Genomic DNA, 14,625 nt, shown 5'->3' on the forward strand with positions numbered 1-14,625 from the left:
TTATATATACAATTTTGCACAGAATTGTATAAATAATAATTTAATTGTTTAAACATGCACACACAACAAATGCAAATTTAAAGCTGTATAAGAGAAATGTCAGAAAGGAGACGCACACACAGGGTTACTAGGAAGTGGCCACCCGATCATTCCTGTCGGACTTTTCATTTCTTAATATAGATAATATAATATAGATATGGCTCTCAAGGAGTAGGATACATAGCAGATTATAATAGTTACTCTTCTTATAAATAACTAAACATAAGGTGTGACATTTTTCATCTTTCATAGCCTATGCCATTTGGTGCAAAACAACAGCACAAACATCTCTTGTACACTCTTAAAAATAAATGTTAGTGGCATTTATGGTTCCATGAGGAAACTTTAACATCCATGGAACCTTTTCAATGCACAAAAGGTTTCACAAGAAAAAAGAAAAAAAAAAGAAAAATTTTTTGTTTAAGAACTGATCACTGAAGGGGTTTTTGAAGGACCAAAAATGGTTCTTCTATGTCAGGGGTGTCCAAACTCAGTTTAGCTCCAGCTTGCCTCAACACACCTGCCTGGAAGTTGACCGTTCGCAAAGACCCGCCCCCCTTAGTTACTGTCGCTATGTCCGACAAGCTACTGCTCTCTCTCTCTCTCTCTCTCTCTCTCTCTCTCACACACACACACACTATGTTCTCACGCATTAAAAAATACATCGTGGACTGACAACACGCTGACAGACCAGGTTACTCTTCGGTTACTTTTGATATTAAACATATTAAACAAAGTTTCACCTTTCAAATTTAGTCATTTTTTAAAAGAAATTTAAACAATAAATACCGTTTTGTGGCTCTTTAATGTGTCGTGACAGATCGCTGTAGAGCATCAGTTAAAGCTGCTCGTGATCCGATCATCTCTTCCTTCTAGTTCATTTATAGCATCAAATAAACATGAATGAACATTAGAAGGAATGTTGTTTTTACCGCAGAAAGGCCACAGTACCAAGGGGGTAATCCATCGACCGGAAGTTGAAGCCTCGCGGGAGCTGCCATCTTGTAACAGAACTTCACTTGCGTTAAGGCCAATTTATACTTCTGCGTAGGGTGCGCGCAGTAGGTACGGCGTAGCATACGCACAGACGCGTCCCATGCCGCGTACCCTTCGCCGTCGCCTGACGCGCACCTCCTCAAAAATGTAACTACACGTCGCGACGACGCGGACCGCAAGATCGGTGATTGGTCGGCTTGGTAGCATCGCATTTCCTCCTACGCATTTCCGCACGTACCATTTCCACCACTGTCTATGATTTCCACACGTACCATCTCCTCCGACGTCTTCTGTCATTTCTGCCTTTCAGTTTTAGTAATTTCACTAAAGTGAACTGTTTTTCCACCTCAATAAGCTCCAACTCCAACATGATCAGCTCTCTTTCAGTCGATATTGCTTGTAGTAACCTAGCCGTGAGGAATCTAAACACAGTGGAACATTAAAACTCTCCGCCGCCAACTAGCGTTTCGGAGCAGTACTGCAGAGCAACCAAGACCTGAACGCAGAAGTATAAATTCTCACAACGGCGTCGCCTACGTGCGTAGCCAACGCCGTGCACTACGGCGTACCCTCGACGCAGAAGTATAAATTGGCCTTTAGCATTTCCATTGACTCCCATTCATTTTGGCGTCACTTTGACAGCGAATAACTTTACTTCTGAGGCGTTTGAAGACCCCATTTGTCCATTATTTATTTCTAAAGAAACACGACAATGTATAAAATGCTCCATTACCTTGTAGCTTATGTTATGGCCCTGTAGAAGCATTTTTGTGTAAAGTAGGCTAACGATTGAGTCATAACCAAGCGACTCTCTGTCGCACAGTAGAGAGATTACCGTATGGACAGGAGGAGAAGCTCGCGGCCAATCAGGGTAACGTGGAGGCAAAAAAAATGAAAAAAATTATTAATTAGAATACCTAGCAAAAGTTTCTCCTGCTCCTAGCTCATGGACATCTCCTACTTACACTCTCCGCCTCTGCATGTTTCGGAAGGGAATGGTTCAGATTTCTCATGCCACAGCCACTACAGACGGGTTGCTCACGTCACATCTATGTCATCAAGCTCTGTTTGAGTTGGTTTGATTCTGCGCGTCTGGAACGGAACGCCAAAAACGGGCTTCACTTGTCTCAATGGATGACTCTGTCCACTTCTTATACTGTCTATGGTCAGTATATTCCATTTTTCAAGTTCAAATCCTCCCATGTTAATCTACTAACTCTCCTGACTGCTTTGTCGGACAAAATGGCGGATGGCGAAGTATGATTCGTCAGATCACCTGTCAATCAAGCTCCCTGCAAATGGGTCAACTGGGGTTGAAGCTAAACTCTGCAGGACAGTGGCCCTCCATGAGCAGGATTGGACACCCCTGTTCTATGCCAAACCCCCTTTTGGAACTTTTATTTTGAAGAGTGTATTAAGGTGTAGTCACTTTTCACTGTCACAATTTCACAGGCAAAAAAAGTCTCAACCAAGCAACTTTCTATTGGTTTTGTTTCAGTGAACTTGTGTGACAAACTTAAACATTTTGAAGTTGGTGGAGATGGGGAAGTTTTGGTCGAAATGATTGCTAGCGAATGGTACAGTGTAACTGACACGTCCTTACCATCCCTAAATTCTACGCCCCTGCATGAGCGTAAACTGCGTGGGGAACTTTTTCACAAAACTCCACCAAAAGTGGATTTCTATTGAAATAACTGAATTGACTGTGAAATTTTCCCAAACATCAGAAAATGTGTTTGCGCCTTCAGAGATGTTTTATGGTGCAAGTTGGTTTCACTGTTACATATATCCCTCAGCAATGGCTCTTTATTTCTGTTTCCTCTTAGGCATCCTGTACAATTTTTCCATTGTGTAAAAAACAAAAAGCTATCATGAATAAACTACAGCACAAGCACGGGTACTGCAGAACAGGAATGACCGGCAGCAAGCCTCAGGAAAACACTGCACAGTTCTCTGACTTAACTTACCGACTTATGCCTCTGTATAGCTGAGGAAAGGAGGAAGAGAAACAGACAAACAGGAAAAGATCAAGGGGGTACAGAGGAACAAAGAAAAGCCAGGGAGAGAGAAGGGAAAGAATAAGATGGCATGAACATTGAGACAATGACAAAGAGAACAGAAGCTGCTGCTGCTGCTGTGCAGGAGGTGACGGCACATGAAGAACGAGGGAGCGTCCATCGGCAAGCTTTACCTTCTTAAAGAATGGCATTCGTTTCTCACGGGCTAAAGGGGATATTACTGTGTTTGGGCTGGCTTTGGGAGAATGCTGATGGGGAGGAGGGTCACTCTCCTCTGGATCTAACCCTGCAGCATCTATGTCCACAGCTAAACACACATATATAAATGCACACACTTACATATGAGCCTCAGCAAAACACAAGGGGGAATTCATATAGACTGTAAGAGACACACTCCTGTAAATGCACAACATTCATTTTAAAACAACACTTCAACAATTTACAACTATTTGGTACTTAAAAATTAAGAATACTGCATTTCATTAAAAGCAGACCCTTGTGAAAAAGTACATATATTTTTAAAAAGAGTACTTATGTAAATAATATACTTTAAAAGAATACGCTTAAGTGCAAACTGAATAACTGTAAATGGTTACAAACACTTAACCACTGTAAAAAATATTGTTGGTTTAACTTAAAAAAGTAAGTAACCTGGTTGCCTTAAAATTTTAAGTTCATTGAACTGGAAAAAGTGAGTCAATACAATGAAGGAGAATGATTTAATCATCAGAAACTCAAAATTATATGTTATCTGAACTAAATAAATTATTTAAGTTGATTTGACAAAAGAAAAGATGTGATAAGTACTACACTGTAAAAAAAATATTGTTGGTTTAACTTAAAAAAGTAACCTGGGTTGCCTTAAAATTTTAAGTTGATTGAACTGGAAAAAGTGAGTTAATACAATGAAGGAGATTAATTTAATCATCACAAACTCAAAATAATAAGTTATCTCAACTAAATAAATGATTATAAAGTTGATTTTACAAAAGAAAAAAATGTTGTGATAACAAATCTTGAAAATATTTTTTTACAGTGCTAGTATTAACTGCAATTAAAGTGATACATTTATATTAAATGCAATTTGCTGAATTTATTTTTTTGACACACTTAAGTAGGACTTAAGTACATCTTTATATGTAATTACCTATATTTTACAATCTATGGTAATTAATTAGATCCATGGTCTTTGAAATATGTCTGAATACTGTCGAATGTACTGACAAGCATTGATGGTAAACTAAAATGTATGTAATTTGTATTGAAATATCTTGTGTAAATATTTGTATTTACGCATTTGTAGATGAAGTTGCAATTTAGTACATTTAAAATATATTAACTTTAAAAGTAATTAAATGATTATATGATTATTTGACCTTATTACAGATTGGACTTTTTTAAAGTGTACTTAAGTGTGTTAAGACAGAGTCAAGAACATTTCCTTTCTTTAAAATGCACTTAAGTGACCTTTTATTTTATTAATATTATATTATCTGCAAATAAAGTTTAAGTACACTACAAGCACACATTCAACACAGTTAAGCACACTTTGTTAAAACAACAAGTGTTTCAGTATGCTCTAGTAAAAATCTAATAATAATAATTTAATTTGCAATCAATCCTAAAGGATTTTAACTGGAATTGTCTAATAGGATTCGAACATTATACAAAATGGTTTTATTAAAGGGATAGTCCACCCAAAAATGAACATTCTGTCATTCTCACCCTCATGTGGTTCCAAACCTGTATGCATTTCTTTCTTCTGAGGAACACAAAAGATGTCATTTTGGAGAAGGCTGCATGGGAACCAAACAACACTAAAGCCCATTGTACGCACAAAAAGACATCATCTTTTATGCTCGGCAGAAGAAAGTTTTTAAGGGATTTGAGAGTAAGTGAATGATCACAGAATCTTTTATTTCAGGATGGAGTATCCATTCAAACAAACAAAACTTTAGGAGGAGCAAGTCCAGCTTCCCTCGCACATTTGGCTCCTCACTCATTATTGGTTCACTACTCTCAAATCAAATAGTGTTTTCTCATCATTTGAAGAAATATCTTCATCCCAGTTTACCAGGCTGTACTTCAGAAGCTGACAGAGCAACTTACCTTTTAAAATATTTTCTTGTAATCGTGAAACTGTATTTCCAGCGCTTTCTTCCTCCAATCTTATCTCAAATGTTAACTCTCCACAGTCCCCAGTATTGTTAGCTTTAACAAACTCTCAGCATTAAGATAGTTTCCCCTTTGTTGCTTTGAGTTTGTCGCTTTCAATGCTTGCACAATGACCAAAAACCTTTGCTGATAAAGCCCAGACCGATTTATGATAATAAATTATAACTAAAAGATTAGTTCCATGCTACAATAGAAAATTCCTAAAAGTGAATCCTGTTCACATTCATCTAGAATTTGTTTGACCAGGGCAGAGAATGTGTTGAAAACTAAAATATAATATAATGTGACTGACACAGTCCCATCGCAAGACGTCATACAACTGACGCTTTTGACCATACGTCAACATCCGCCATTTTAGGGTACCCTTTAACGTCAGTTAGATGACGATCCTGGGGCGTCATACAACTGCCGCTTTACCTTTAACGTCAGTTAGATGACGTAGGTAGGTTTAGGTCTGGGGTAGGGTTAGGATTAGATAACGTCATCTAACCGACGTTTAAGGGAACCCTAAAACGGCGGATGTTGACGTGTATGACGTCTTGGGATGAGACTGCGCTGATGTGACATATAATATAATGTACTAAGTGCATCAAAAATCAAATTAATTTGATGCACTGAATAATGTTGGAAATATAACATTGATTTAACCCAATTTTGATGACTTACCTGAGGAGGGAGGGGTTGATTTACGTGAGTTTGAAACTATGTCTCCTAAACTAGATGAAGAGTTTGCCCCTGATTTACTGTGAAGAAAAATAACATACAATCAATTAATAAAAAAGAAAGGTTTAAGGTGTATATTTTTCTTCTTTTATGTATTTAAGAGTGCTCTGAACACACAGCTTAGACCAGCTAAGTAGGTTTAGACCAACTGAGCGACAGTTTAAGGGCGCGTTTACACGACAACGATGTACTAAACAGAGAAACGTTTTCCTTTGCCTTTTTTACGTACAGACGACAACGTTGTCAAATCGATCTCCGCTATCAGGGGACCACAAAAACGATTAAAACACTGTATTCTGCTGCCAGGCCAGTAGTTGGCGATATCACTTTTTAAAGAAAGACTACAGGCTGTAGACTATCCACAAGTTTCCTACGCCCCATGAGGCCTTGCGTCAAAAGTGGGCGCGACTTCCGGTTTGAAGTAAACAAAGCGCGACTTTACATGCTTGACACTCGTTCATTCAACAGTTGACAGTCATTCAAGTTATAACGATCCAAACTAGCTAACGATGTGAGAACACAACTTCAACGAAATTAAAAAGGGTGAAATAACAGAACCTTTACCCTCTGCAGTAGTTGGATGGGAGTATTATAATAACATTATTAATAATCAATACTCATCAAGGCATGGTGACAGACAGTTGTGCGAGCTGACAAACAATTAAAATAAAAAATACACACTTAGTCATTGTGCTTTGGAGTTTATTCAAAATTAAAAATGAATGTGCTACTTGAATACATTAACTGGCACATTTGGTATTCTGTCAACACAGGCTTTGATCCTGAGTTTAGGTGTAACATCAGTAGCGAACAGCCAATCACATGCTGATAGAGTTTATAGAATATTAAGAATTTAAACAAAGTACACAGGAAGATTCGTCGTCTTTTGGGAGGTGATGGAAACTACTGTCGTTGGCAGGATCAGAGACGGGCTCTGGCAGGATCACTCTGATTTCGTTTTCAGCTTATGTTCAAAACAATCACGTTTTAGCCACTGAATTAGTTTAGTCCGGTTATACATACAACCGCGAACAGCACATGTTGTCCCTGAGCTCCGTAAGATTTGCGTCTTTAAATAGTAAAATAATTCTCCGAAAAACAGCTAGCCTCTTCGCTAACTAACACACAAAATACCATTGGAATGCTACTTCCGCCGCCTTACCGGAAGTTTCACCCACTTTATTTTTTACAAGAGCGCCCCTCGGAAACTTGTGGATAGACTGAACATGTAAAGCATTTTTTTTGTTTGTTTATATGGAGGCACTAACGATATCATATTCAAAAACGTGCACTTTGAACCCCGTTTTTAAAAGTTTGCATTTTCAGGCCTCCTGTCATGTTAATGAGCGGCCAACCCGCAAGAAAAGTTTACCGGTTTCAGTTGAAATGGTGTCGTGTAAACAGACCTTAAATGACCAGGTTAAGCCATTAAAAACTGATCTAAGCTGTTTTTTTTTTCATCAATATTTAAGATTAAAGGCATCATAAGTCTAAGTACATTCTAGAAAACATTGGCTCCAATGGTCTCTAAATCTAAAGACTGCTTATTACAGAAATGAACTTAATTTGACATTATTACAGAGTCCACTTTTTAAAGTGTACTTAAAGTCATGAAAGCGTACTCTTTAAGTACACTTAAGTGGCATTTTTTTCAATAATACATTACCGGCAAGTACACTTTTAAAAAAATATATATACTTTTAAGATTTAAGTACAATACAAGTGCACATTCAATACATTTAAGTGCATTTCTTTTTCACAAGGAATGCCTTTGAGAAATGCAGTCTAAATCTAGTTCTGTGTGTCAAAGCTAGATTTTCTGTAACATTTTGTTTGGTAGAGAACTTTATGTAGTGCGTTTGTGGAACAGATACCTTGAGTAAAATCTTCCTTGTTTTGCACGTTGCTCCTGGTGGATGCGAGTGTTTTCAAGCTTCACTGGACTTGGGATGAAGCCAATGTCACACCCTTCTTTCACCAAGCGACCAATCCACCAGTCGTTATTAAATTTCTGTAATTAAACACACAAAGTATATACAATACCAATCTCAAAGAACCTTACAAAGTAAAAATCTGTTTCAGAATTGGCCATAAACAATTGTTTTATATGTGTGTCTGTTTGAGTAAAACAGAGTAAACCGTAATAATTATTCATTTTTTTTTTGTAAATATGTGAATATGGATATGTGTGTGTGTATATACAAACTTCTTTAACATGAAGGAAATCTTTAGCCTCAAATGATATTCCCATTCCAGGCACAGGGACATCATCTTCAAGGGAGGCGCTGTAGCCAACATTAGTACGTACTGCAAATGCCACAGGTTTAGCCTGTGTAGAAAAACGAGGAGTACAAAATATTACTGAGAAGTAGAAGAGAAGATTGGAACATTACAACTCTAATGCTATTCCAAACCTTTGGAACACAAAAAAGTTATTTCGAAAAATGCATCAGTATTTTGACATTGTCCGTACGATGAAAGACAATCATGTTGTTTGGACACCAAAATTCTTTAAAATATCTTCTTGTGTGTTGAATTCAGAAATCCACACAGTTTAGGAATGACATGAGAATAAGTACGTCATATGGCAGAATTGTCATTTAAAATATGACAAGCTACATTTCAGTCTTCTCTTCTCCTTCTGTTTTGTTTAGTTTAGCAGATTGACAAGTTAGTGTTTTTATGTTGCTTTTTTGTCATTGAAGGCAAGACACATACAGGCAAAAACATGTATAGGTAACACTTTACTTGAAGGGGTGTGCATGACTGACATCACACCTTCATAATCATGACATGGCACGTCATGAATATGAAGGAGGTTTTATGCATGTTTATGACAACTGTCATTAAGTGTCGTTCGCTCAATTATGACATTTTTAAAGCGAATATGACATTGTTTGAGATGTAGTTATGACAACAACTTGACATAAACCAATACATCATAACCTGCAGTGTCTTTGTCATGACAACTTGACATTACTAAGACAACATAACCTGTCATGAACATGACATATAGCAGATTAATGATCAAACTTAAAGGTGCTCTAAGTGATGTCGGGTGACGTGACTTCTTGTTGGCGCTTAAATATTTTCAAACAAAACGGAGGCTACATAGACTGCAAAGGTTGTCTGCAAAGTTTTTTTTTTTTTTTTTTTTTTTTTACAGTGTGTTTAGGGGACAGGCAGCTAGCGGATAGTGAAGAGATGTTTGCTGTATGTGACAAAAAATGTTTGGGCCTAAAAAACGTGTGACACCTTTAAGAAAGCACTTAGCTTTATGGGTTAACATTACATTAAACTGCCATGTGGTTGGTTTTGACATTGGCTGTCATGAGGCCATTATAACATTTTAATGACAAATTCAATTTGTACCACTGTAGTTGAGGTCAAAAATGTTATAATGGCCTCATGACAGACAGCCAATGTCAAAACCAACCAAAAAAGGGTCAATGTGTACACAGATAGCATGTAAAGTGATGCATGATTTCAGACCCGTGTGGAAACACCGGATTTTTGAAACTACAGCTGGACTTCCTATCTGTCACCAACAGCAGGTCATTTAACTAATGGATTCATGTCCTCTCCCTACAGAAGGAGCTGTTATTAAAGTAACAGGACACTCAAAGGACGACTCGTCTGAATCCAAGGAAAACCAAGCTGCAGATGCCACTGCCAGGGGGGCAGCAAAACAAACAGAAGGAACTGTCAGTCTAATGTCTCTTTCTCCACAGGAGGAGGAAATACAGTGTTGCGTTATATGCAGTTGATGATGTTGATGAGAGCAATGGACAAAATTAAAGGAGTAGTTCACTTTAAAAAAAAAAAAAAAACTTTTGCTGACAATTTACTCACCCCCATGTCATCCAAGATGTCCATGTCTTTCTTTCTTCAGCCGAAAAGAAATTAAGGTTTTTGATGAAAACATTCCAGGATTTACTCCATATAATGGACTTCAATGGAAACCAAACGGTTCAAGGTCCAAATGAGAGTTTCAGTGCAGCTTAAAGGGCTTTAAACGACAACAGACGATGAATAAGGGTCTTATCTAGCGAAACGATCGCTCGTTTAAAAAATAAATAACAAAGTTTAAGTTTTATAAGAAAAAATGCTCACCTTGCTCTGTAATGTGATGAGGGTTTGGACTGTAACTCTCCTGTTCAAACTCGTTCATCAAAATCTTTTTTAAGACCCTTATTCATCGTCTGGTGTCGTTTAAAGCCCTTTGAAGCTGCACTGAAACTCTCATTTGGACCTTGAACCGTTTGGTTCCCATTAAAGTCCATTATATGGAGAAGAACCCTGGAATGTTTTCATCAAAAACCTTAATATCTTTTCAACTGAAGAAAGAATGACGTGGACATCTTGGATGACATGGGGGTGAGTAAATTATCATCAACTACTCCTTTAAGCACACCAGAGCTCAGATGGGCTGTGGAAATTTACTGAGTGACTTGTTTGCCCTTCTTCTGCTTGTACTGAATTAATGTCTCTGTATCACGATTTGGCACATGCAGGTCCCGAAAAGTAACATGCAATGATAATGATTTCAAAAAACATGGTGGTGGCCAAAGATGAGAAATGCTTGCTCTGATTTATGCAAAAGGTGTATAGTAGGTCTTAAAATGAATTCCCCGTCAAAGCATAACATTTCTTTGGGACATGCTGACACACTTATAAGGCCTAAAAAAAAAAAAAAGTTTGGTTCCGGTTGGTTGTCAGTTGAGGTCATGGGTCGGTAGGGATTTTTTTTTTTCAGTGGCAGCAAGGGATGGGTAGGAAATTATTCAGGGCTCGACATTAAAGGGATAGTCAAACCTAAAAATATCAAAATTGAAACTACTGTGGAAACAAAGACACCTACATCTTAGATGCCCTTGAGTTAAGCTAAAACATATCAAAAATTAATTTCAAAGTGAACTATCCCCTTAAGCCTTTTCACGTGCTTGTCCTCCAGACAAGTAAGTAAATCTGTCAATCACTTGTCCGAGTAAAAAAATTGCTTGTCCGGATTTTTAAAATTTATTTATTTTTTATTCTGAAGCAATATTCTCATCAGTGTTCAATCAGCTTTGATATTTAAAAAGGCAAATTGTAGCCTAATATCTGCACCTTTAAGGGCATCCCCTCCACCAATATTATTAAATGCCCTATAGTGTCTTATTATTCTAAATAATTGAATTTATTGATCAAATTTAGGAATTTAAAATGAAAGATGAAGCATACTGTTACCCTAAGTAGGGCTGATGAAATTAAATCATTTACACTGAAAAATTACAATTTCATAAAATAATGTTATGAAATTGATTTAAATGTGCAAATAAGAAATATTGGAAAGAATTATACTAGGCTACTTATAAACATAACACTAAACTGCCAATAGGTGGCGGCAGGCGGCCGTATAAATGAGTGAGTTATTGATTCATTAATTCAAACGATTCGTTCAAACGGTTGATTCATTCAAGAATGAGACAGATGTTGATGTTTATGAATGAGTCATTGAATCCTTGACTCAACCGATTCGTTCAAAATGCTGAATCATTCAGTTCAGTAATGAAAACAGGATGAGTTCCGGTGAGATGCGTCGTGGTTCTGCTGTGACTTTTCTTTGGAACTATTTTCGCTGCTGAAATGGAACAAAAACACCCAATATTGCTTATAAACAGTAAGTGACTTAATCTTAACTGTTTATTGAACTGTTGTAGGAAATCAATGTCACTTTTTCAATTGTGATGGTATTCAGGAAACATAATTGAGGCTGCTTAGTGCTTAACATATGTTAAAATATAAAAACTCCACATTTAGATTTTTTATAGGCAGAGTATGTTGTTAACTGTGTGTGTGTGCTCCGCTCGTGTGTAGATTTCTCTGCGCGAGCGTCAACAGCGCAACCTTACCATCAGTAATACAGTAGCCTAGCTGCTGCCTGCTACATTTATTATCCACAATCGATCGCAACTTGCAATAAATGTAATAAAATCAGAATCATTCTCTCGGTTTAGTGATTCCCTAGTTATTTTTTTTGTTTGTTATTGATGTTCTAATCAGGCTACTTGTCCGTTGGGGCGAGTACTTCTATTTTACTTGTCCTTCAAAAATCCATTTGTCCCGGAAAAGCGGACAAGTTAGACGGGCTCTAGAGATACGAACCGCGGCAGGTTAGAGTGTTTTGGATTGCATAAAATAATGAAAGAAACGAACAAATACATGGCGAAAGAAGTGCTAGACAGCAGAAGATGGGATTGGGATCATGATAGGATGATTTTTTAATAAAACTAGGCGGATGGAGGTATTAGTATGTGGTGTGTGCATGCCTATGAATGCATGTATTTGTATGTGTGCGAATATGAATAAAAATATCCTAAATTACAAAAAAAGACTTGTATATTATGTATTATAGTTCAGTTTGACGAACGATATCTGCCTTGTTAATAGATTGCTGGAGGACAAGATGCATCTTACATCGCGTGCTATAAAAAGACGGAGCTGTACAAAAACGTAATTAATAGTTCGCCTCAGAGTTTTTTATTTGTGTATTTATTTAATTTTTATTATTTCTTCCCCAAGCTCATAAAATAATTTTGTTTTTTTAGAAGCGTTTCCATTTAGAAACCTGCACAGCAAATGCAACAGCCAAAATCTTGCTGAATGAAGTTTTTCCAAATTGGGGTTGTCATTACAAATCAATTCAGAACAGAACTGCTAGATTATTCTTTTAAAATTCTAATTTTGTGTTCTATGGGGGAGGGGAATTTTGCAATGTATTTTACCCCAATGTTTTTAAAACAGAAAAAAGCAGGAGCATGTACTAGAGGGCAAAATCAATATGGACACAAGACGGTCTGCACTGCACACACAATGAATTATGGGTATGACAATCAGAGGACACAGTGTCCTTTAATGGCAGTGGGTATGGTGTGTTTACATGCACTTCATGAGTCTCCATGATCTGTCAACTCAAGACAATGCTCCTTTTAGCTGTCTTTTCTTTATTTTGAGCTGCGTTTCACATTTATTTTATAATAAAAAGGCAAAATTATGCAATGTAATATTTATTAACAGAGCTTTAAATTATATTTTGTGTGTTTTTTTTAATTGTTAGCAGTTCTCTATTCATTTTTAAATCCCTGTTTGCTTTCACAGCCACTGTCTGCCTATTATGTAACAACATTTTCCATTATACGTGCAGTATTGATCAGACATAGTGATCGTAACCTTGGGTACACGCCTGTTTAGCGATATGCTTTCATTCATTATCCAAAAAGAAATTTGACAAAAAACGTACTAATTTCAATTGCATCTCCAGTATATCGTAAAATATTTCAGATTTAGCAAGCTAACAAAGCAGATTTCAATCAAGGGTAGATATTTCAATCAAGGCTGCATTCATTTGATCAAAAATACAGTAAAAATAGTATTATTGTGATATATTACAACAATTTAAAATAACTATTTTAATATTTATTTTTATTTTCTATTTTAATATATTTGAAATTGTAATCAATTTACAATAGTCAAACTTGGATTTTTTAGCATCATTACTCCAGTCTTCAGTGTCACATGATCCTTCAGAAATCACTCTAAATCTTAATTAAATCAAAACTTTTGGCTGGTACTGTATAGTTACAAAAATAAATAAAATAAATAAAAAATTTTTTGTTTTGTTTTTTTGGAGGATGGCTTTAGAAGTCGTGGATGTGATGTTTTGCTCTTTTTGGAGCATTTCTTGTTATGATAAAGAAAAAAAAATCAATTTTGGGTGTACTATTCCTTTAAGGTTTGATTTGTGAAACTGCATGTGTGTGAGAGAGCAGATGCAGATATTTCACATGGTCAGTGAAGAATTTCTTCTGTCTGAATATTTTACTGCCATCTGGCTTTATTTCAATATTAATGTGAGATTCTGCATAAATAAAAGATCAAATCTCATTGATGCTAAGCACTAAAAATATCTACCTCCCCTAGAGGTAAAAAGAGAGTGACAATAACAAGATTAAATAGACAGAAGAATAAAAATAGATTGGAAAGACTACTGTAGAGAGATGTCATGTATTGCCTCCAAACAACTGCTTTGGTTTTCCTCAGAGAAAGTTCTGTTTAAAAATGAAGATGGCACTCAATGTGCAGACAAACCATAACATTTTTGACTCAAAATGGAAAATGTAATTTAAACATTTTTAACACAAATTTTACTATTTAAATTTTTTTAAATAAACCGATTCATGTTTTAGCAACGTCTTGATTCTGTAATCCTATTATAGCACTTTTCACACATGAATAAATAGGCTATTAGTGAAAATGAGTATACAGTTTAACCAACAGCACTGGGAATCATATTTTCTCAAGCAAAGACCAGGTAACAAACTGTTAACTGTACAGTCCACAGTGACATTATGACATTTGACAAGAATTTGACAATTTATCTTAACATCAAGTACTACGTTCTTAGCGCTGTTAAAATAAAAGCTGCTTCTAAAACTTTGACCAAACAGAAATACTTTTCGCACATGGCTGGTTGCATAAACAGCTTAGACTACTCTTTAAAATTAGTCATCTTTAAGAGTGGTCCAAACTTTTTAAAGTCATTAACTTTAAAAGCTAGATGGGTCTAGCTTTTAGATTAAATCGTAAAAGTACGACGGATTACCACTTTTCTAGTTGGTCAAACTACTCTTAA

The 14,625-nt window shown here is 36.4% G+C and overlaps 2 protein-coding genes across 4 annotated transcripts in view; one reads left to right on the forward strand and one right to left on the reverse strand.

Annotated features, from left to right (window-relative positions):
- The window catches only part of cacnb2a (calcium voltage-gated channel auxiliary subunit beta 2a), a 49,983-nt gene that overhangs the window by 21,086 nt on the left and 14,272 nt on the right, over window positions 1-14,625 (reverse strand). For 2 of the 3 annotated variants that reach the window (XM_089123716.1, XM_089123698.1), the window contains exons 3-6: window positions 8,158-8,280; window positions 7,826-7,962; window positions 5,895-5,971; window positions 3,227-3,360 (exon numbers count right to left, since the gene is read on the reverse strand). In XM_089123716.1, coding sequence (XP_088979842.1) covers window positions 3,227-3,360; window positions 5,895-5,971; window positions 7,826-7,962; window positions 8,158-8,280 — 471 coding nt within the window. Of the gene's footprint in view, window positions 1-3,002; window positions 3,023-3,226; window positions 3,361-5,894; window positions 5,972-7,825; window positions 7,963-8,157; window positions 8,281-14,625 lie in introns of all 3 variants that reach the window. The other variant, XM_089123741.1, reaches the window with a different exon arrangement.
- Window positions 11,476-14,625, forward strand: part of lrp4 (low density lipoprotein receptor-related protein 4) — a 156,613-nt gene continuing 153,463 nt past the window's right edge. Inside the window, exon 1 of the mRNA XM_089123626.1 lies at window positions 11,476-11,613. Within this exon, the coding sequence (XP_088979752.1) occupies window positions 11,580-11,613 (34 nt within the window). The 5' untranslated portion in view covers window positions 11,476-11,579. The remainder of the gene's footprint in view (window positions 11,614-14,625) is intronic.

Source organism: Pimephales promelas, chromosome 1, assembly GCF_988280905.1.
Source record: "Pimephales promelas chromosome 1, fPimPro1.hap1.1, whole genome shotgun sequence".
NCBI lineage: Eukaryota > Metazoa > Chordata > Actinopteri > Cypriniformes > Leuciscidae > Pimephales > Pimephales promelas.